This window comes from Pagrus major, chromosome 2 (assembly GCF_040436345.1).
Source record: "Pagrus major chromosome 2, Pma_NU_1.0".
In the NCBI taxonomy this organism is placed as follows: Eukaryota; Metazoa; Chordata; class Actinopteri; order Spariformes; family Sparidae; genus Pagrus; species Pagrus major.
Window position 1 is genome coordinate 6,680,732 of NC_133216.1, and position 22,979 is coordinate 6,703,710.

At 40.7% G+C, this 22,979-nt stretch overlaps 2 protein-coding genes across 3 annotated transcripts in view; both read right to left on the reverse strand.

Annotated features, from left to right (window-relative positions):
• Nucleotides 1–1,600: 1,600 nt before the first annotated feature.
• Nucleotides 1,601–5,395, reverse strand: mlnr (motilin receptor). The gene is made up of 2 exons (XM_073490889.1): nt 4,612–5,395; nt 1,601–1,908 (listed from the first exon to the last, which is right to left on the reverse strand). Exons 1-2 carry the CDS (start codon nt 5,393–5,395, stop codon nt 1,601–1,603), a joined length of 1,092 nt encoding a protein of 363 aa, XP_073346990.1.
• A 4,641-nt stretch (nt 5,396–10,036) lies between these two features.
• Nucleotides 10,037–22,979, reverse strand: part of fndc3a (fibronectin type III domain containing 3A) — a 49,984-nt gene continuing 37,041 nt past the window's right edge. For both annotated transcript variants that reach the window (XM_073481326.1, XM_073481334.1), the window contains 11 exons: nt 22,262–22,330; nt 22,013–22,131; nt 20,915–21,020; nt 20,526–20,701; nt 20,267–20,380; nt 20,027–20,176; nt 17,577–17,923; nt 16,153–16,365; nt 15,706–15,872; nt 14,141–14,265; nt 10,037–12,551 (listed from right to left, as the gene is read on the reverse strand). In XM_073481326.1, coding sequence (XP_073337427.1) covers nt 12,228–12,551; nt 14,141–14,265; nt 15,706–15,872; nt 16,153–16,365; nt 17,577–17,923; nt 20,027–20,176; nt 20,267–20,380; nt 20,526–20,701; nt 20,915–21,020; nt 22,013–22,131; nt 22,262–22,330 — 1,910 coding nt within the window. In that variant the 3' untranslated portion in view covers nt 10,037–12,227. The remainder of the gene's footprint in view (nt 12,552–14,140; nt 14,266–15,705; nt 15,873–16,152; nt 16,366–17,576; nt 17,924–20,026; nt 20,177–20,266; nt 20,381–20,525; nt 20,702–20,914; nt 21,021–22,012; nt 22,132–22,261; nt 22,331–22,979) is intronic.

Sequence of the window (22,979 nt, forward strand, 5' to 3'; positions counted from 1 at the left end):
AAAAATGACCACCAGAGCTGTGTGCAGTATGTTAGAGGTTTGCCGATGGAGTAGAAGTCATGGCCTGAAAAGTGGAGTCAAAACAAACAAACTGTATATTTCTAAAGCTGAATGATTTGAGGTGGTGTGAAGGAGGCCTGAGGGAGTTGTTGACAGCTCTGGACGAGCCGCTCTCTTCATTATCAGTAAAGAAAATAACCAACAGAGGAGTCATGCTGCTTGCTGATCTTTCCCCAGGTGATGGCAGGATGGTCTGTGAGATATAAGCTTTTACCCACTCCTTCAGATCCTCTGGCAGAGATGAATGGCTCGGTGAAAAAAAGTGTCATGAGGATGAGTCATCCTGCACTGACTTTGTCTCTTTGTATTTGTGCAAAACCAAGGCCTGATGAATCATGGGCAAAATCACGACATTGCTTTTTGAAGAAGAAAAGATGTGTGACAGATAGAACCTGGAAAACTACTGAGTTTATTTTTGGGATGAGACATCGTTCAGGTTAAAAATACATAACTTCACCTTTCTTGCCCGTGTTTGTGAGGTACAAAAGTGCACAATTTCTAATCAGAAATGCAAACATCAAAGAAGAATCGTACAATGCTGTGGAGATTATGCAAGTGGAAGCAATAAAAGCAATAAGATCCACCGCTGCTGACAACCTAATATCTTTTTTCCTCTTTGAAATGCACTTAGAGCAGCCATTACTTTGAATAAGATGATGCAGGGACGTCGGCTGCCTGCGTAAATCTAACACAGAGCCCAGGTAATATAATAGCTGTGTCAGATTACATGTGATGGCCCACACGTACGCAATCGCAACACCTCAAGGCTCAGGTGGCCTCTGTATCGCACACACAGACAACAACTACCCCCATTTTCATAGTAATTTGCTTTTATCAAGTTTATGTTCCATCTATTCACTGGAGAGATGGTAAACAGCCCTGCAAACACACAAACACGCACACACACAGTTTCAGATCTGAACAAACTAATGGCCCACAGCTAATAGGTTTACTTGCTTTGTTTTCCTTGATGTATGAGAAGAACGGACGAATAGTGTGATAAGAAGTGTTCACCATACATTAAACAAATTCAATCTTACAGCAGAATGGAGCTGAAAGGACAATTAAACATTGTAAATGAACAGTCATTTCAAATGTGGCAAACATCATCTGTCATTTATTAATCAGTGCTGCGGATTGATGTTAACTGTGAGCTGAAGTGGTTCATGTGTTCAGTAAGCGCTGACGCCAAGCAAGAAAAACATTTAGCAGCAAACAATGTGGAGGTAAATACTTTTGCATGAGGTGTAACACTGGAACAGGACAATTTAAATGCAGATTTTTCTCTTGTAGTTCACTAAATTTTCTTGAAAATTTTGAACCTGACATGTTTGTAAATCCTTATCCAGTCTCTGTGAACAAACTGCCACTGAGTAGTAATAAATCTGAGGTCTCAGCCCTGTTTCCCCCCTCAAAGACAAACAGAACGAACATTCCTCCTCTACGTGTCTTCAACAAGTTTCCTCTTTAGCTGCAGTTCCTGAACTTTAAAGACCCCTGAAAACTCTCTCTTAGCAATGAAGTCAAACAAAAACACAGCTCAGACCCCAGTCAGGCTCTCATTCAGGGTGGACATGTGGTCGATCACAGAGAGCTGTCTCTGGCTGCGGTGGGCTTGTCTGGGCCTCTGGTGCAGCAGGAAGAGGCGTTTGGCTGCAGCCCTGTACTTCCGTGACATGAGGTTGTAGACGACGGGGTTGATGGAAGCACTGAGGTAGCAGAGCACCATGGACGCCATGTTGAAGTTCTGGCTCAGCATGGCCAGGTCGTAGTCGTCCACCTGGGCAAAGAGGTTCCTGCCGATGTGGTAGGGCAGCCAGCAGATGATGAAGGCCAGCACCACCACCACTGAGGGGGAAATAAAGTAAGAAGGCGAAATTAGTTTCATGCAGGAGGGAATTTAGGGAATGGCTTGACTGTTTGGAAAATTCAATTATTCCCTTTCTTGCTGAGGGGATTGATACTACTCTCATGTTTATACCAAGTGCAAACCTGTCGTGACATCACCCATCCATTTGTGAGGTGGAGTGGAGTTTGGCATTAGGGCTGTCGCCATCTGGTTTTTGTGGATCTAGAACTGACCATATTTTGACGAGAGGGTGGAGCTAGTTACCTTGCGAGGCAGCTGGATTCACAAAATCCACATTGGCATAACTTTTTCAGACCCAGAATCTATATATTTTATACCGTCAGCACAGTAAAAAAATGACATTTAGTCACTTCCTGTCATCACCATGAGGGTGCCAGGAGGTCACTACACAAGAAATAGCTGGGAGCATAACTTTCTGTCAAACCATTTGGCACATTGGCATTTATAGTCCCTGTGTTTTCTAGAGATTAAACAAAAGAGATGTAAATTGTTAATGTCTCCAGTCTTTATGCTATGCTAAGCTAGCATGGCTGCTGCGGGTAGCTTTTATTACCATACAAATGAGAGAGTGGTATCAATATTCTCACTAAATAAGAGTACTTCTCAAAATGTACCTGCAGTTGTATTTACTTAGGTAGAGAGTTTAAGTGTTACTTATCCAGGTTTCTTTGTACTTTAGGTGAACAGACCTTTTGAGTATCTGTGACTGATTAAGCAACAAGTTAACGTTAGAAAGAAAAAAAATCCTTGGTTCTGAAATTAATAAGAGTTTAATAAACACTAATAAACACATGCTAATGTCCCTTATTAGGACTGTGTGGGGGTGGTTTGATCAGATTCGACTGACAGCAGCATCTTTCTCACAAGGACCATTTCTGTTTCTTACATTTGTAAATTCAAATTGGTGCGCTGAAACACCTGGCATTTTTGGGGATCAATAACGTATTTCTGATTCTGATTCTGATTGACAGACAATAGTTGGACTCATTTATAAAAAATACCTGATTAAGAAAATTGGTTTTCAAAATCTTTAAGTAACTTATGATCTATGGTCTACAGCCAGCCTTGACATTTATTAATGACCTGCAGCAATAAATATCCATAAAACTTCTCCACAATCCCACGCTCATGTTCACTTAAAGCTATACGCAACAGAAACACCACTGAGGGTAAAACATGTCACAAATCCAAAAGAGAACGAATCTTTATTGAGCCAGAAATTTCATTGCTAGGTGAGGTAATCACGGAGTCACTGATATTGATCATCAAGCCCCTGCAGATAAAATTAACATAGATTTGTCTCATGGAGCAGTAATTTCTGTGAGGATAATAAATATCAATTCAGTAATTAGAAGAGAAGTATATGTGGCCCACATAAGCCTAATCATTTGTGAATTAACAAGATGCCACAGTTTTGTCTAGAATTGATCCCATCTGGGCCATATGGGAAGAGCGATCATTGAGTGACTCCTGAGATGAGTGACAGATTAGAAATGAGCATGTGGGAGCATGTGAATTTCCATTAAGGTTGATGTATGAGGCCTCTGATGACAATCCAATTTGGGATTCAACAAACGTGGATACAAATGGAGGCAGGTCTGACAACATGAGCTCTGCGCAGTGTGTGCTCAGATAATGAACAGCATTAATATCCTAATGGATGCATCATGATTAAATATTTGGCCAATACAGATCGGCCTGGCTGCGGTCTTTTACTGTAAAACAGGGTTTCCTGCACAATATGCCAGAGCTCCAGATTAAGCCAATCAGTATGTGCAGAGGCAGGACACAATTAGCTTCAGACAAAACAGAATAATGAACTAGCTGATATCAACAATGACACACACACATACACATACACACACCGACACCCACACACACGTTACCAGTTTTCTCTTTCTAAAAGAGCACTTACAGAGAGCTGGATTAGACAGAGAAGGTGGAACTACTTTAAGTTTTAAATTGAGTACAAATCAGTTCTTATGTATGTTCTTAAATATGTGAAAGCAAAAGTTAGATTTGCAGACACGCTCAACAGAGCCAGTATAGAAAACCCGTGTGAACAGATGGATTCCTGGTTTTCTGGTTTTCAAGCTTTTTACCTACAAAGAGAGTTTTATAAGCTGTCACTCCTGGATCTGAGATGTCTGCCTTTGAAGGTTGCGGCAATGAAAAGCAGAGAAAGTTTTCAGAAAGCAGAATCAGAGGGTGTCGTTCGGGATAATGTGAAATGTCTTTGTGCTTTTGTGTGTTATCATTTACTTGTAAGATGCAAATGGGAAAAAAATTTGTCTGAGTTTTTACTGGAAAAAAATGCTTCCTGATAGATATCTTTGTAATAAAATACTCAAGTAAAGCACAAGTACCTCAAATGTGTTGCAGCACTCCCCTTAACAGCGGGAGTTTTCTTAACAGAAAAAAAAAGACAAAGATTTGCTCCAGAAAGCTTGCCCTGCATAACCTAAGTCTCCAGAAGCCCAGAGATCCCAAATTGATTTAAAAAAGACGCTACATGCTAACATTTTAGCTTAGCTTAAAAAGTGTGTAAGTAACATCTTTCAAATCAATTGGGGGTTCAATATCCTAATATCCTAATCCTAATGCCCTGACATTAACCTTAACAACACAACATTCATCTGCCGAGTCGAGAAAAAAAAAAAGAAAAAGAATAACCCACTCACCCAGGATCTTGACTGTTTGCCTGTGTGACCTTTCCCGGGCTAAAGCACAGGGACCTTGCAGATCATTTTTGCTTTTCCACAACTTGCATCCGATGGAGCCGTAAAGGAAAATGAGGCAGAGCATCGGGAAGAAAAAGTAGGTGGTGGACACCCAGAGCATGATGTGCAGCTGCCCGGAGCTGATGGCATAGTTGGTGTGTTTGCACTGCCCAGTGTTGTAGTCTGGGTGTGTGTCATTATCATACTCCACGCCAACCAGAAAGAGTGTAGGAGCTGCGGAAACCAGGGCGAAACCCCACAGGGCGAGGATGATGTACTGGACCCTTCGTCTGGTCACCATCACCTTGCTCCTGAGAGGGAAGCTGATGGCCAGGTAGCGCTCGATGCTCAGTGCCGTGATGTGAAGGATGGTGGCCGAGGTGCAGCCCTCAAAAATGTAGTGATAGAAGCGGCACACCGCCTCCCCGAACAGCCAGGGCACATACTTCCACAGGCGGTAGAGGTCAAAGGGCAGGCAGAGGAAGATGATGAGGTCAGACACGGCCATGCTGGACAGATAGAGGTTGGTGGTCGTCTTCATGTCCTTGAAGTGCTGGATGATGAGGATGGTCATGGTGTTGCCCGTCACCCCAATGATGAAGATGAGGATGCAGATGACAGTGACAGGGATGAGGGTGAAGGTGGGGAACAGGGAGCCCTCGTAGTGGTGGTCCTCTATGTTGTACTGGTCCATGCCCTCCGCTCCACCAGCATGAAGGTCCACCTGAGGTCTGGTCCAGGGCATGCCAACCTCCACTAAGTGCCGGTGCAGTAAAGTGTGAATATGCAAGTTGCTGAGGAGAGAAAAATGAGACTGTTAAAGGACCAACACTTTTTATTTCTCTCTAAAGGAAGAATTGCCCCCTGAATCATACATACACATTTTCCCTTTTACATCTATCCATCTGGGTTGTTTCTGTGTGAGTTTTAGAGTTTTGAGACGTCTGCCTTCTCTCAAATATAATGGAACTAGATGGCACTCGGCTTGTAATGCTCAAATTGGCAAAAAATATATCAACAGCAATGTCTGTTTCTAGAAATGTTTTACCACATTTAAGCTCTGTGATAGCTTAGTGGTTTGCAGCTCAGTAATAAAGTCCGGCCCTTTGGCACTTCACTTTTTTCAAATCTGGCCCTTCTAAAAAAGTAGCTGAATAAGTCTGGACTAGAGGCTCATGCTCATGACAACGCAGGATGAAAACTTTAACGGTGTCCGACGGAAAGAAAAGAGTTCCTACATGAAACTGCTCACAACAAGGTTTGTGGATTATTGTGAGTAACTGGGTCATTATTTCTAATTTCACATTTTTTTGGTCCAGTGCCATCTAGTTCCATAATATTCCAGATAAGACAGAGATTTCCAAAACTCTGCAACTAACCAAAACAATCTAGTTGGATAACAGCATGACAAGTAAGAGGGTGAACTATCCCTTTAACTACACATTTTGTAGACTTGACATTTCTCCTATATATTCATATATGTATACTCTATACTGTTTTAATTCAAGGCAGCTGTTGGTTTCTATTATTTTATGACATAATGAACGTCTGTAAGCTGTGTCTTCAAACTTGCCTGAAAAGTCTGTATTATTTTTGGTCAGTTTCATCATTGTTACAAGGTAATGTTGTAGGTGATTTGACATTATTGCACTGCATTTCCCTTTAGCAATAGTGTAAATTGTGACAAAGATAAAGGCACGTTTTATTATTACACAACTGGCCAGCTAATTTATTTTCATTCCATACAGAAATTAATGGAAACCACTGGATGCCTGCAAAAATATGTTCAGCAAAGTGAAACACATGAATAGTAGCCTCAATATAAAGTCACTGATATGATCCTTTAACTTCAACTCTAAGAGCAGAAACAACAACCTGCTGTAAAAGAAATATTTGCTGGTGACTTTACCTTTAAAGTGGAGTTGAACCTCTGGACCTTTTAACTTTTTCTTTGCCTCGGTTGTGTTAACGTGGGTCGATGGAGAGCAGCAGCAGAAGGAAATTCTCATGAAGTGGCAGAGCCGGTCCCTGATGCTCACTAACCAGTTGAGCTCTGCTGAGAGACGTAGAAAGAAAGGAGCACCTCCTCCACAGTACCCTGAGGAGTCAGGGAGCAACAGGGAGGTTGTCTGCTGTGTGTGTGTCGAAGTAATCTTCATAATCGAATGATGATGGGACTGATGACGGTAAAAGGCATAAGAAGGAGGGAATAAGATTTGAGGGAACCCCCCCACCACCACTGCTGCTGCTCCCCAGAGAGAATAAATACAGATTGAGGATCAAATTAATCTGGACTGAGAACAAACACATTAGAGATATACATATAAAGAGGGCTATAATTTTATTAATAAATGCATCAATCACTGAAATCCCAGCGTGTTTGCCAAGCTGTCTGGAAGTAGGCTCTGAAAAATGAGTGTTGTGTTTGCCTAATTGTCCACCAGCCCCATCTGTCTCTGCTTGGCTTCATCACTCCACGCACCCACCAGCTCATCTCTTCCTCTTCATCCTCAAGTTACCAATCAGGCTTGTTATAATAAACCTAACTTCAACAGCACTGGTTAAAGAGGAATGCCATTTTAAGACATGAACTTTGCTCAGTAGTTAGGGGAGTAACCACAGCCTGAAATCTGTATCACTTTCTATGAGGACCTCATCTATAGAGCATTAAAGGGGCATTTATTACAAATGCATTCATAATTCTTTATGGCTGAACTCATAAACAAACATAAAGCTTTGTGATGCACTATATCAATAGTCGTAATACATTATAGATGTGACATAAAATTAATTATATGTTAAAGCTTCTTATTGATGTTCTACACTAGTTGCAAACAAGAGGTTGAGGTTGATGGGATTTATAGTACATTATGACTACCTAGCATTCGTTATCACTGTATGTGTTAAGTAAAAGTCATATTACTTGTTATATTACTTGTAATTCTCTGCATTTTGACAGATAATCATTAATGATGCAACTTAGATTCTCAAACCTAACCTTAACTCTTTGTGTGAGTTCCTTCACTTGAGGAGTTCAAGTTTTAAAGTCTGGTTTTCAGTAAAAGAATGCAACTTTTTAATGCAGTGTGACCTCCAACAAGTCAGTGCACAGTGACTTCACATTCCACTCATCCACATGTTGATGTTTTCAGTCTGATTTTAAGTGATAGAAAGTCGGTATGCATCAATATGTGGGCAAACTATCTACAATCCGTAGATATTTGCTTTGTTGAATGCTGTTGGCTTATTGTAAAATATGACGGCAGTAGCTGATGTTTCATCATTCATCATCGTTTTATCATCAGCATCATTGGTACCCATCTATTATGCATCAGTGATATTGGTGAGGTGAGGTGCCTGCGTAGAGCCCAAAGAATACTGAAAGGCAACACCCACCCCAGCCACAGACTGTATTCAATAGTCTGTTTTTGTTATTTTTTTGGAATTTTGAATCGTGACTATTATCTGTTGTCTCGCATCAATTTTTTGCTGGCTCATTCATGAGCTACTGCCTTGTGACATCAGTGCCAGTAAGGCTTTTAAGTAGTGAAAAATTCTTATCATTGAGTCTGTACGTGTAAAGCAGGCTAAAAAATGCTTTTGAAGTAGTTACATAAAAAAAAAAGTCTTTCATGTGAGAGAAGGTTCTATGAAAGGTTGTTTCATAAATTTGTATGAGGAAATTATACTTGTTCAAAGATAGTGTAATGAAAAACAGTTATTTTTTATAAGGAAAGATGTCTGTTTTCCTGCCACAAAAGTGAGACTAAATGACAACTAAAAAAAGGTAAACAATAACAAAAACATTGGCATCAGCTACTGGCCAAAATGTGATTTCAAACATCGGTATTAGAATTGAATTTAATAATCTGTGTATCTCTGATAGAAAGAGTGTTGCAAACTCTGCAGATCAATATGATATTTAGATGACTGTTGCCTCTGTGTGTTAACTGAATGGCATTTCCCAACTAGTGTCTACATCATGAGCATGCACAGAGGTGTATTCTCACTTCCTGATCTACGGGTTTTCCTATTCTGTGTCCAACATTAGTCACCAAAGCCTGGATGACCTGCTGGGTGACCAGCAGTGTGCTCTGTTGGTTCAGAGCCACCACGTCCATTAGATTTAAATGACCCATAACAAGAGACACACTGACATCAGTGTGAATGTGTGTGTTTACACGGAGCTGACCCACAGCCAGATGCACCAGTCAGACCTCAGAGGAGCAGCAGGGACGCCCCTCCTCTGTCATTGTTTACTCCTGTCAAAGCAACACGACAGGGGATGCTTGTTTACCCATTTTTTGCAGTCTGTCTCTCAACAAGAGCTAATGTTGTACACAGAATGGTGACTGAGACGAGTAAGGCCACTTTCACCCTCATTAATCATGTCTGTCTTTCTTACACACCTTCGCTGTGTTTGTGCAGTGAACAGGAACTCTTATATCTTACTCCAGAAGCTTTCACTAAACAGTGTCTCACACACACACACACACACAGTGCTGTGACATTTAGCAGCAGTGTTGAACTCTGAAGTCACAAAGAAATAAAGACCAGACAGAAGAAGTATCCCTATGACATCCGGATTTTAATTCTTGCTTGATTGCTAGTTGATTATTGTCTTCTAAATGCTTTGGGAACATGTTTTCTCATCTTGAGAGACACAATGAAAGAAAGAGGAGAAAAGAGGGGAAAGGGGAGTAGACCTGAGGAAATAAAAAGGATAGAGTCAATCTTCTTTCCAGTTTTGCACAGGTTTCTGTTAGCTGACAAGAATAAGCAGAACAGAATAGCCCTTTTTCTCTTTCCTTAAATGGACAAAAAGCTGTCAAAACTGACTCACCATCACAGACTCAATTTAGGTCCTTCAGCTCTTGAACCGTCCATATTTTAATCTTGATTTAAGGGGATGTTGTGTGCACCTATGTCTTATCATCTTCAGTGAAAATATAAAGTGGCTTTCCAGCCATTTTGATTTTCTTTATAAAATTAAAGCAGCTGACAGGTTCAGTCCTTCTGTTTACCTTCAGTCTAAAGACAGCTACTTTCTAATTTATTTTCCAACATGGAAGTTATGCTAGTACTCAGCCAGCCAGCCAGCAAACCTTTTTATTTAATGCTTAATTGAAAATCTGTAAACCATCAGACAATTGTGAAAAATGGCCATTTGCAGAGCCTGAGAAATCTTCAAATCTTGTTTTTTTCAGACCAGTATCAGACAATACTTTAAAAAATGAATGGATAATCAAAGTAACTCAAAATTTCTGTGATTAATATAGATGTAGAAAGGTGGTTGAACTGCTGATTGGAACTCAGTTTGTCATTTCTTGGTATACAGTTTCCACCGTAATTGAAAGACAAATATAGGACCCAACTACAAACATGATTAAGAATTATAAATCTTTTATTGTGCATGGATCCTTTGTAGATATCATGGCTATACAGATACACTTTAGATACATATCTATGATTATACATTTTCCCATAACGAACATTTTAAAGTGATATGTCTGGTAGTATGTATAGTATAACAAATTTTCATTTTGGAATGTACGGTGTATGAGGTAACTGCAAACATTAAAATTACATAAAAATGGTCTCTATTTTTGTGCATATTTTACTCATTTTTGTAGCATTTTGTTAATCTCCCCAACCAAAGGTGGTGAGCCCAGGGTGAAGAGGTGTTAAAATGGCACACGTTGCAATTGCTATCAAAAATAGGAATTTGAATTCTTTAAATGACAAAGAGAAGACATTTGCAGAATGTCTGAAAGACCAAATCATGTAATTATCCAAGACGTTTTGCAAGGTACCTGTATTTCATTTTTATGGTTGCAACAGCAATTATCTGCCCAAAACCAAACAACACTAGACCTTACAGCCAGATTACCACTGAAAAATCAGCGTTAGCAATCTGTTACAAATACTAAACACACAGAGAAAAGGCAAATTTAGATTCACAGGAAGTACATGATATAACACATTTTGTATCTGCCATTTGCGTTCCATGATTCATGAGTACTCAGGATTTATTATTTTCTCTGGAGAGTATTAACTTATATTACTTCAATATTATAAAAAAATATACTTCACACATGTATAACTTGACAAAAGAAATCAAAAGAAATCATAAGTAATACATAGAACTACTTTCCATTTCTCTCCCGATTACGTATGATTACTAACATCAAATAAATGTTGCAAAAAATAAAAGTAAATAAAACACATTTTAGTGTTTTCTAACACTAAAAGAAAAACATCAAAACTTGAGAAATTAAGAAAATTCTCCCGAGATTTTTTTCCTCTCCAATTAAGGCCTCTGAAACAACTGGTACATACTTTTTTTCTCTATTTTTTTTTTTTCATTTTTTTTTGCTGAGATAGATCAGCTGTTTCAGTGACACATCATGTGGTACTACAACTTTTAAAACACCCAAAACACAAGTAGGGCTTGCACAATCTCAAAGTGTGTTCTATAAAATGCATCACAAGACCAAGACGCAGTTAGTCAAGGTTTTCTTTCACTAAGGTGCAAAATCAATTACTGGGGAAATAAACAAAAACAAAACAAAATATAACATACAGGTAAGCATACATTTTTTGTGCTGAACAACAATATTTCGGAGTAAAGCAGCAGTATAACTATATGATAGTAAAAATAATTAGAATTCACTGTTAGTTTGGTTTTTGTTTGTTTTCTAACTTTATACTGAGCATTTTTTTCCCCTCAAACGTACAGGTCCTTGTGTCTTCACTGTACAAAAATATACTAACATTTCTCCAGTCATTTTTGCATCCTTAAACATTCTGAACATCAAAAAGGTTGGAAAGTGCTAAATGAACGCTCTATAATGTGAACAAGATTTTTCATTTTCCGTTTCCTCTCTCACAAGACCCCTTAAACTCCAGCAGGGGGGTTAAGTCCCTTCATCTGGCCCTGAAGCCCTCCCAGCCGTGTACCTCTGTGGCACTAACTACATACAGTATACACATCTGGACACACACCCCACTGTGCAAACACTGGCCCAACCAGGTCCCAGGATCAAATAGCACATAGGCTAATGACACACCTACATACTATTTTTTGGAACACATCTATCAAAAACAGTTTCATACTGGACACATCAATGGAAATATAAATAATGACTATTTCTATACACATATATATATATATTTATATACTGTAATCAACAAGTACATGAGTCGAAGCGCCCCTTCCCCCCGACCCTCTACCCAAAATAAACCACATCCCTGCTCACTCTGAGTTCCTTTTGCACAGGAAGCTGATCATGATGGAACAGAAATCTGAACTGAACAACAGATACCACAAAGTTGGGACAGGGTGACAAAGGCAGGAGAGTCAGGAAGGTATCACAGGTGCCAAAGAAGGTTCTCAATTTTTAACTTCTATTCAGCTTTCAATTACCAGCCCTTCCTCCGACTGCACCTCATCGTGCCTAATGCGATTACTCTGTTGACAACAGAAAACAATAAAGTACAAAACGAAGAATACAAAACAACAGAGAGAGGGGGGAAAGAATAAAGCTATAACCCTGCAGCTGGGTGGCGCAAACTGCTCATTTAATGACAAAGTACTGGATGACGAAAGCGATGAGAATGGCGATGACAGCGAAAACCATGAGGAGGAGGAAAGCGCACTGCTCGTCTGTCAGGCTTCTTCTGGCTCGGTTGGACTCGGTGCCGGCCCTGGACCCCGAGCCGGTCGCGCCGCCACTCACCGCCACTTCATTTCGCTGAGGGGAGAGGGTCACTGTAGGACTGTAGGGGCCGCTCAGCTCGGGGGCGTCCTGGCACTGCCTGATAGCACACACCCGGAAACGGTAGTCGCTGCTGGGCTGCAGGTTCTGGACGTGGAAGGATGTGGCAGAGCCTTTATAGGCCTGTGAACAGGAGGGAAGAAGTGTGATTAAAAAACTGAAAATAAGACAAGAGGAAAAAAAGAAGATATTTTGTTTGTTTTTGCATTGAGGTGAGATGGATTTTCTTCCTAATTGCAGAAATGCATTATTTGCGTATCCCTAATACATCCCTGCATGTTTATGATAATCTGGAAAACTGTAATTCAGCTGCTTTAAAAGGGAAAGTTTTGGCGACATCAACTGTGAAGACATCTACTTTCTCTCAAATGTTTCTAGATGAAACTCGGCTTATATATTTTCAATACAATAAATATGTATATATAAAAATATGTTTGAAAAACTCAACATCAATATCTCTTTCCAGAACCCATGACCTGGTGACCCAAGATAATGCACATGCCTTGTTGTGAGCAGTTTCAAGTAGGAACCATTTAATTTCTACCCAATTACACCTAATTAAACTGTATCACTGCACAGAATGAAGCGTGCATCTGCTCATGGTGGAGATGCTCATGATGGGGCAGCTGTAAACTGGCAGTCTGGCTGGACAATAAAAATAGCTAGTCTAGGTAGCTGAATTCGCTAGTAGTGAAGATAGTAGTAGTAGTAGTGAATTTTCTCGCTTTGATTTCCCAGTACAACTGGGAAATGGTATAAAATGGTGAAATGACCCTCTGAGGAATCTTCTGAACTTGTCTGAACTTGGCAACCAATATTGTTGTATTGAGCTTATGTATTGACGTTAAAGCTAAATCCTTCTCATCTTACAGCTTCTGACCAACTGAAACTACCTTTCATTGTCAGACATGAAGAGAAAAAACTGCTTAGTGTCACTTCTTTTTTTCCCTCTTTTTTCAATTTATTAGTTATGTTATTTGTCGCCTTCGATGCGGGGGGAAGCCATCTGCCCATCTGCTGTTTGCTCAGTCGACACAACCACAAGTTTTTAGAAAGCTTTGTAAACAAGGCTGCCAAAATACATTCCCAGTTATTCTTGTTTATAAATTTGGCAAGACAACTATTGGACGAGGGTGTAAACAGTTTTTTATACTGGGTTTCAAACTAGCAAAAATGTAGAAATTATTGAATTATCCATTATACACCAGCCAAACTACACAACCAGTTTATCGCAAAGACTGAAGCAAACTGCCTCAGTAAATTCCCATCCTCAGCAAATGAATAATTCCCCTTTCTTAAACATGAGCTTTTCAGTCTAGGCCACTGAGACAGACAGTGAGGATGGAAACCAACTGATGAGGGATGGCAGCCACATATTTCACCTCCCTGATTCAATTGCCATGTACGATGTGACGAGATTAGCATAAAACTGCAGTGGCCATTACTCCACGTTAACATGGCTGGAGGCCACTGGGAGGAATGAATGTGTTGGCAGGGGCCAGACACCTGGGATACCACATGGATCAATGACCTTTGCATAATGGGCAATTTAAAGCCAGCGGTGACTAATACAGAATGCTGTGAAAACATTAAGGCCCCGGATCCATCTGGATGCTCATCTGCATAAGAAGGCCGCTGTGATGAATGGTAGGTCAGCCACAGGTGAGGACACCAGATACAAAGAGGAAGGACCAAACCTTCAATGTCAGTACCTGTTTAAACTCAGAGTTTCCCATCATGCACTGCAAGGTGTAGAGGATTGGGTCCCCCTTCATGGGCGACAGGGCCTCCCATGTGACTTCGCAGGAGTTGTCATCCAGACGCTCCACTTTAGGGGCTGAAAGGAGGAAGACAGAGTGCAGATTTAATGACAGTTATGAGTTACTGTAGATTTATTGTATGCATCACAATACTGACAAGTAGAAATGAAAATGAGACTGCTCTGCCAACAACAGCTCATATTAGTCATCATACTATTTGGTTTGAACCAGTGTCCAAAATTAGCTGAATATGACGCTTGCAAATAAAATATATGAGGTCAGCCGTCATTGGTGGGTTGATGAAATGCTTCCTACTTCACTACAAACTCTTCTCACGACAACATATAAGCTGTTTGACCAAATCTGATTTTGCACTGATTCTGCACACCAGTATGACTGACAGTAATTGTATCACAGTTCTTTGACTGACCCCTTCATGCAGCACAATACCAGAGTAGATCATCCATAAACTAAAAATAGAGAGTACGGTGGAAGTGTGGTTAAATGCAAATTTTCTCAGAAGTTGTGCTTTACAGATAAGGAAAGTTTTTGATGTTTTTCATGCATTGTAATCTACAACACCTCAGGATAAGAATTCAGACAAACCTCATTTGCTAAAGTAAGCTTTGAATTCTTGATTATTAAAAAAAGCAACTAGAAGATGAAATACACATCAAATTTCCAACAAAGTTTTCATGTGCTGTGATCTTTCTGTCTGGATCAGAGGTTTGGAGGATTTTTCAAAGTTGGGCTGTTACAGAAACCACTTACTTTAATACAAGATAACTTGCTTTCTGCATGCACAGTGACTCAGCTGATGAATTTAGAGTGAATTCGAGACAACTGCATGTAACTTTCCCCCTTTAGTTGAGAGTGCGCAATAACTATGAGTCATGCTCTTCTTTAGGTAGGTGGCAATTTAAGCAAAAACAATAAAAAATAAGTGGCTCTTTTGAACTGGTTAAGTGTTAATCATCACAAAGTACAGGGGCAGGGAGGATTTTAATCCCCTGTGGCATTATGATATTAAGCTTAAAACTTTAGGTTGAAATGGTTATTCTAAATTCACACAGTTAATGGTGAGACTGTCCACTTCACTGTGTAGGGAGACAAACTGGCACATGACTGCCTGATTCGAAAGAGGTGCCGCACTGAGAATAAATCCCACGTCCTCATTACTGACTTCAACATGTAGGATCAAAAGAGGCTTTGCAGAGGCTGGCTGAGAGCGGAGCGCAGCGCTGAACAACCCAACTCATGATGACGGCCGACAAGTGAAGCTCGGGCTGCTGGGTCTTGATCAAATGCAAGTCAAACTTGGGTCAACTGAGGTTAAAAGCTGAGCACACTGGCTGTCTGTATGTCAGCAGTGAGTGTTTGTAAAGAGAGCTGATCCACACCGGGTAGACAGAGATAGAGAAAGATACAGAGAGAGAGAGAGAGAGAGAGAGAGTGAGATAGAGGGAAAGAAAGAGAGCAAAAAAGAAAGAGAAAGAGAAAACGTGCTGCCACTGTACCTTTCACAGGGGCTGGAGGAGAGCGCGGGGTGGTGAATGTGTAAACATTGGAGAAGGGCCCTTCGCCCGCCTCATTAAAGGCCTGGATGCGGAACGTATAAGAGGTAGACTCATTAAGCCTCTGGACTTTGTGTGTGTGGCATGGTCCTTTATACAAGGATATAAATCTGCAATGACAGGAACATGAAAAGAGAGAGAGAGAGAGAAACGATTTAATGAGTAAAAGGGTAAAGATGACAAAAAGCAAATGAGATGAGTGACTCCTCTGTCAGGAAATATACAGTGACCTAAAGCACATCATCAGTTCCTTTCTCCTTATAAAAGGCACCGTGTATGGTATGTTATTTTCTGTGCCCTCCTCGATACAGTTATCTGAAGCTCTTCCTCAAACACCAGTTTCCTCTCTTATCAGGTCACTTCCCCTCGCCTGACTAATGGGCCACCGACCTGCCGCTCTTGTCCCCCATCTGCAGCTGATACTGGAGGGCGTCTGAGGTGGCGGCTTTGGCTGGGCCGTCACCCCACTTGAGCCTGAGAGTCTGATGGCTGAAGGCGGTGCACTCCAGGCGGGGTGGCTGCGGGGGCAGGGGCTTCGTCTTCAGCTTAAAGGTGTGACTAAAGGGGCCTGCGCCCAGGCTGTTCAGGGCTTGGATACGGAGCCTAAAGGAAGAAGAGAAATGGCAACATCAGAGAGCTGCAAGGACTGAGCTGACCTGAGCAGAAATGCTGCAGTGGCTGTCAAAGTGGCATTAACAGTATTTCATCTCCTCAGCAGACAGTGATGCTCAGCCTCTGTTGATGTACAGTCTGTAAGTAGCCCAACGGGGACACATTTTACAGCTCTGTATCTGGCTCTGAACACACTCATGAAAAGCTGAAAGTCAGCACTTTAATCCAACTTCAGTCTTCAAGTAAAGTGTGTAGACTCAATACAATGAAAAATACATTGCTGTCCTACCAGACTTCACTGAATAACTAACACAATTCTTAACATAAGCATATAATAAATACAGTGTAAAATACATGCCTGTTCAGATGTCGTTTCAGATACAGGGTTTGCACACCTTCCTAAACATCAAATTCAAGGACTTTTCTTGGACGAATTCCCTCAAAATCAAGGACCCAATTACTGTTAATTACTGTTGCAACACTGACAAGGACAACTAGCAGGATTTATAGAAGCTCAGACAAAAATTAAAAAGAGAGCGAGGCTTCAATGTGTGAACACTTTTGTGCTGTGTTACAGTGATGGCAAACTATGTGGTCTTTTGCCTTCTCTAACACAGCACAGCAAAACTTTATACTGCATTATTGAGCGATAGAGAAAGACTTTTTCACGAGTTGAAGAGCTAAGTAACTCCCCATTTACATCTTAAGTACCAGCTTAACAAGAAAGAAAGAAACCCAGAAGATAATTGATAAGACTTCAGAATATTTATCTACAAAGGTCATTTTATTTCATTTAATTTCTGTAAAAAACATTTAATTTCTGTTTTATAATCATGTTTCACAAAGAAATATAAACAAGTGAGAGCGTGATACCAGTTGAGCCATGGTACGGTGTCGAGTCTGAACACCACACCTGATTCCATAACAGCTGCAAGCCCCATTAGGAATATCTTGGATTTAGAAATGTAAGTTACTATATTTTGTTTCAGTTGTCCCCTTTGGCATCATCTGGTAAAAAGCATCACAGACAGAGTTAATCTACAAGCGTTGTCTGTGTTTGTAATTGTTTTGAATCACATTCTCTGACTTGTGGGCGCTGAGATCTAACAGTTTGAAAGAACTGTAAGCTCTTGTTGACATTGAAAGGTTTAAAGTTGTGTAGCACAAGTGAAATTTTGATGTTCCGACAAGGAGACACCTACCTGTAGCTGGTGTCAGGCTGCAGGTGCTGGATGATGTGTTTGGTGACAGGACCGACAACAACGGGCTGGCGCTCTCCGAGGTCAATCAGGTAGGAAGTGATCTCAGAGCCATGATCGCACGGGGGGTCCCAGCAAATGCCCAGGCAGGTGGATGGAGAGTAGAATGGTGGCGGGCAGGGACTGCTGTCCTCATCTTCCTCATCTTCATCTGCGTCCACTGGAGTCTCGTACCTCTGAAGCTCGGACTCCTTCAGCGCGTAGATGTTGCTGACGGCTGCGGGCACAGAGCAGGGCGTCTGGCACAACACTGCCTCGCTGAAGGGCCCCACGCCAGCCACATTGACAGCCTGCACGACAGCAACACACAAATGTCAGCTCGTCAACATCAAGTCTTGCTTGTGACGTTAAAGGACATGTGTAACAGCCTTGTATGACCACAAGGTGGAGTTCCAATGTAAACATGATTGGTTTGAGTTTCAGCAAGTCCTAACAAGTGTGTGGTTTTATTTTCTTGCAGAGCCATGCAGTAAAAAAATAAATAAAATTACATATTTGAAAAATGAGGACCATATGGGTTGTGATTTTAATCAACTGCGACAACCAAAGTCTGGTTTTATAGCCTGACAAGAATGTAATAGTTAGGGATGGTCTGATTGGTCTGGACCAATAGTGGCAGTGGAGAAAATAAACACTGCATGCGTGATAACCCATAAGCAACAGTCGTCCCTCCCTCTCTCCCCTGTTGAACTCCAGAAAAGGCTGCAAGAGAACAGCACGTCCTGAAATTTCAGCCTGAACCAGACCCAAAGGACAAAGCCACAGTTTTAAAGTCAGAATCTGTCTCTTCTGTTACACAAACACTGGGTTCATTGGTCACAGTGGGGAAATGCATTCAGTGAAACAGCACAAGAGAGACATAGCCTGACTTGCTGCTATTTCAAGTAACTAGTGAACCAACTGTATACAATGTATAAACAGTTTAGCATTAATCATTATCCTAGGCAAGCACACAAAGTCTAAAACCAACAATCTCCTGGTATGCAGCTCCTTGATGAATTAAAAATTGAGAGATTTAAGAAAAGCATTGTGTAATAAATCAAGATCACAAATGTTCTCCAAATCCTCGCCAATCAGAAGCTGATGACCCAGAGACTTAAAAGTTTTTTAGTTTGTTACTTTTTGTAAAATACTTATTATTATCATCCAAAACTCAGCCACAGCCTGTCTGGCTTTATGTAATTTATCTTGGTTTTTAGGCAATTAGGATGACAATTACAAGTACTGAGGTGTGACATACGGATTTATGAATAATGTATTTTCTACTCAGGCTGAAGAAATGTCTGTGATTCAGCATACCGACTGTTCCAGATCTCTTCTTTCCAGGTGTTTTCTACTCAGCAGAGGAGAATTAAAAATTAGGTATGTAGCAATTAACTGATTTCACCATTATCCAGTTTAAAATGTCATGGTTTTGTAACGGCTATTGTAAAGGCTCAGTTACACCGAGTGTTTCTGCTCTTACTCTCAAAAAGGGATATAATGGGTCATTATAGGATGTCATTATAGGCTACAATATGGAGGGTATAGGTCTATTGTGTTTCATATGACTAAGCCTACAATTTGATCCTTTGTCTGTCTGCTCATCCCTGTGTCCAAGGCCATTCATTTATTAAAAAAGGTCTAGGCTATTCATTTGGGCATTTTGTTGAAGGTAACTAAAAGTAGTGTAATAAGTAATTTATTACTAAGGTATTTTATACCATATTATTTGGTTGCTGCAATATTTCTGTTCCAAAAGGCAGCAACTGTTGCAACATATAAATGTTGTGCTAACAAAATACAAGAAAACCTTTTAATAAAAATGCTCATGTGATTGTATACATCCATAATAAATTAAGGAATAAATTAATGCATTATAATCATGAGACTTTGAAACTGGGATTAATCCTCAGACTATAATTGTACCGTAAAAACCTATAACCATTGCATCAACAGTAACAATCCATATACTGTAGTTAAAACGAGGGCTTCTCAATCATGGTCAGGCCTTAGAGGGATTGGACTCCTTACCCTCACAGTGTTAGAATCTCTTTTATCCACTGAGCCACAATGGCACACAGAGAGATGGTGGGAGGTAATAAATCAAATGTCTGAGTAAAAGAATACAGTGAATAACTCTATATCCTTCAAATGATTGTGAGAAGAAGCCTGGAGAGATTTGTATATTCTTAAAAAAAAACTCACAGCTGATCTTTGCTGTTCTTATCAAATACTTGTCAAGATAACCTGCGCTAATCATATTATTCATTTTAAAAGGCAGCACCCTGGATTCTCCTTCAAGTCTTTATAAAAACTAATCATACTGAAATTACTCAGTGTTTTTAACAGTGGGAACAAATGAAAATTAGTCAGGGCTTTATAAAATAAATTAAGTGTTTAATAGTGCTCACCTGTGTCCGGCAAAAGTAGTTGGTTGCAGGCAGCAGCCCCTTCATTTCATGGCTGAGTGCTGGTCCACTGTAACACATCTGCATGCTGCCCTCAGCAGCTCCCCACTCAAGACGAAACTCTGTCACTGGAGCTCCATTACAAGGAGGGGCCTAGAAGACGTACACAATGAAAATGCCCATCAGCACTTAAACCGATGACACGGTTTAATAATAATAGAATAGAAGTAGAGCTAGTCTTACCTCCCAGCTAACAACAACACAGCTGGGGGATTTGCATGTGGTGTTGGGAGCCTTGCACTGCTCAGGGGCCCCGGGGCCAGTTGTAACCTCACAGCGCTCCGAAAGAGGTCCAAACTATCCGCACAAAAGAGCAAAAACAATTTAATACACCCGAAATATATTATATTAGAGTTTTTCCAATCATATTTAGTGAGAAAGGGCAGAATAAAACAATCCCTTCTCTTTTTATTGAAAGATCAGTTTTGACAGCCTTTCTCACCCCAGCCTTGTTTGCTGCCTTGAGCCGGAAGCCGTAGGTTTTGCCAGGCATTAAGCCTCCCACAGAGCAGTCAAACTCTGGACCCTGGTAAACCTCCCTGCTCTCCTCAGACTGTGGCCCACTCACTTCTACACTGTAGCAGGATACAGGGCTGCCTCCGTCTACCTGAGGGGGACCTAGGAAATTTGGACAACCAGTGTTTACAAATCAATACACTTTAAAAATGGTTTTCCAATAAAAAAAATAATACAGTATACACACAAAGATAAATGTACAAACAGCAAAAAACAAAAGTTCAATGCTTTGAGGTAGTTCGCTAGACAAATAATCGCATCAACAGAAGCTAGAATACATCCCACACAGATCTGAGTTGGAGAGGAATGACTCACCCCAGCGCAGTTGCACCTCCCTGGCTTTGGGCTTGCCCACCAGCCGAGGGGGCTGGCAGGGCCCTGGGGGCACTGCGGGAGTCTGGACCTGCAGGGTCTCCGACAGCTTGCAAGGGAAGACAACACACCAATTAAGCCCCAGAGGAAAAAAACCCCAAAACAAATTGACAATCTCATCTCCCTGCACTCTTTCTCTTGCACAACACAGACATGCTGGATACAGATTCATTTTCACCCGCTTATCAGGCTGATTCAGGCTACAACAGACCAGAAAGGAGCCAAACGTGAATGCATCGTTCAAAGGTACACCTGCATTCTAAGAAATATGCTGAATTCCTCACAAAGCCGTGGAATGAGTTTGACAGATATTCTGGCGAGTGGTAAAATAGGTCTTTTTTGGACTCTCAGCTTCTGTGACAAAAAGCGAACATGTGAGTGTTATGTCACATTGTGCTGCGCCAAAAGGCAGGATCTCGCCACCATGAGTCATTGTTCTTTACAAGCCCCATCATGAATAAATGCATGCACTAACAGCTGATGAAGAAATTAATGAAGAGAGTGTCTGTGAACTGAACTAATTAAGAAAAACATCCTCTGACACATGCAGGGAGGGTTAATCGATTAGCGAGCCTTGTCTTGTACTTACACACCAGGAAGCATAGTCTAATCTTCTAACATAGGACACTGGCTGAATGACAACTTCCTATTAAAACTCACTATAAATAGAATGCATATCTAGAATTATTCATGTAAAATTTATCAGATCAACCAGGGGATGTGGTGAGATTCATGGATGCCTGCCCTAACAATTACTGTATATGTAACAGCCGAGAAATTAATCAATAATCAGACAGCCAACAGAAAAACAGTGAACAATAATCAGGTTTTATACTGTATAACTGCACTCTGAGAGACAAGGTGACATATTGGAGTGGAGTGATATCTCTGGAGTGATGCCGATTTATAATTTTAAGTCCAATAAAAGAAGTGTAGGTAAATAAAATCTGCATCACAGATTCTAATTTTCATAATTCTCTTGGTACTTGTGAATGTATAGGGTATCTATGCGTGCACGTGTGCTGATGCTGCATGACTCACCGGGCTCTGTCCCCCCTCGCTCATGCAGTAAACTCGCGTCTGGTAAGAGCAGCCGGGCTTCAAGCCTTCACAGACGTGCTCCATAGCTGGCCCTGAGTAAACCAGGTCCCATGACAAGCCTAAGAACAAACACAATGGAAATTAACATTATTTGTTTCAATAAACTATTGATTCAATACCCCAAAAATAATATTCAACAATAAATAATAACAATGATTAAACATTTTATTATCACCATTGGCAACTCACCGCTTAAGCCCTCAGACAGCTCCACAACATACTTTGTGACTTCTGCTCCACCATTTTCTTTCGGGGGCTCTGGATTGCAAAAGATACAAAATCAAAATAATCATCAATGCAAGCAAGCTCAGTTTTCAAGATGCCATGTCTGCAAATCTACTCTAGAAATGATTCATTTCAGTAAGTATGAGATTAGGCGAGTGACTTGACAATAGATGAACTCACTGCCTCTCAACACTCCAAAAACTCACTGTAAGTAAGAAATGTAAATGTAGATTAAGCCTGATTTACTATTTCACAACCAAAGGGTGGAGAAATGCAGATTTTTTAAAATGCCGGTAAACCCGCTAAAAATAGGCAACGGACCAGAAGATGAGTTTGCCTTTCTATCTTTTTTTCTGGTGTGTCATGTTCCATGTCACAAATGCGCCGGAAAACAGGGAACATTAGAAAGTAGGAGGTCGTGTACCTCAATAGACTACATCTAGAAGATGTTTTAAAATAAGTCGTGATCATTAACATTCTGAATTAGACACACTGTTTTTTTTTCCAGAGCTGATAATGGAAGTAGCTAACGAGTGAGATATCTCGCTTCTTTCTCATCTCTGTTGTGAGTTGCACATGCACAGTAATGAATGATGAACACTGAGGGACCTGACAAAGATCAGGCCAGTGACAACGTTATGGCGGTTATTTTTCATATCTTAGGCCAAGGAAATACTTACTT

Coding starts and splice junctions, on each gene's coding strand:
- mlnr (XM_073490889.1), bottom strand. CDS start 5,395: ATGCCCTGGACCAGACCTCAGGTGGACCTTCATGCTGGTGGAGCGGAG. Junction 1,909..4,611: donor GCAAACAGTCAAGATCCTGG/GTGAGTGGGTTA, acceptor TTTCCCCCTCAG/TGGTGGTGGTGCTGGCCTTC.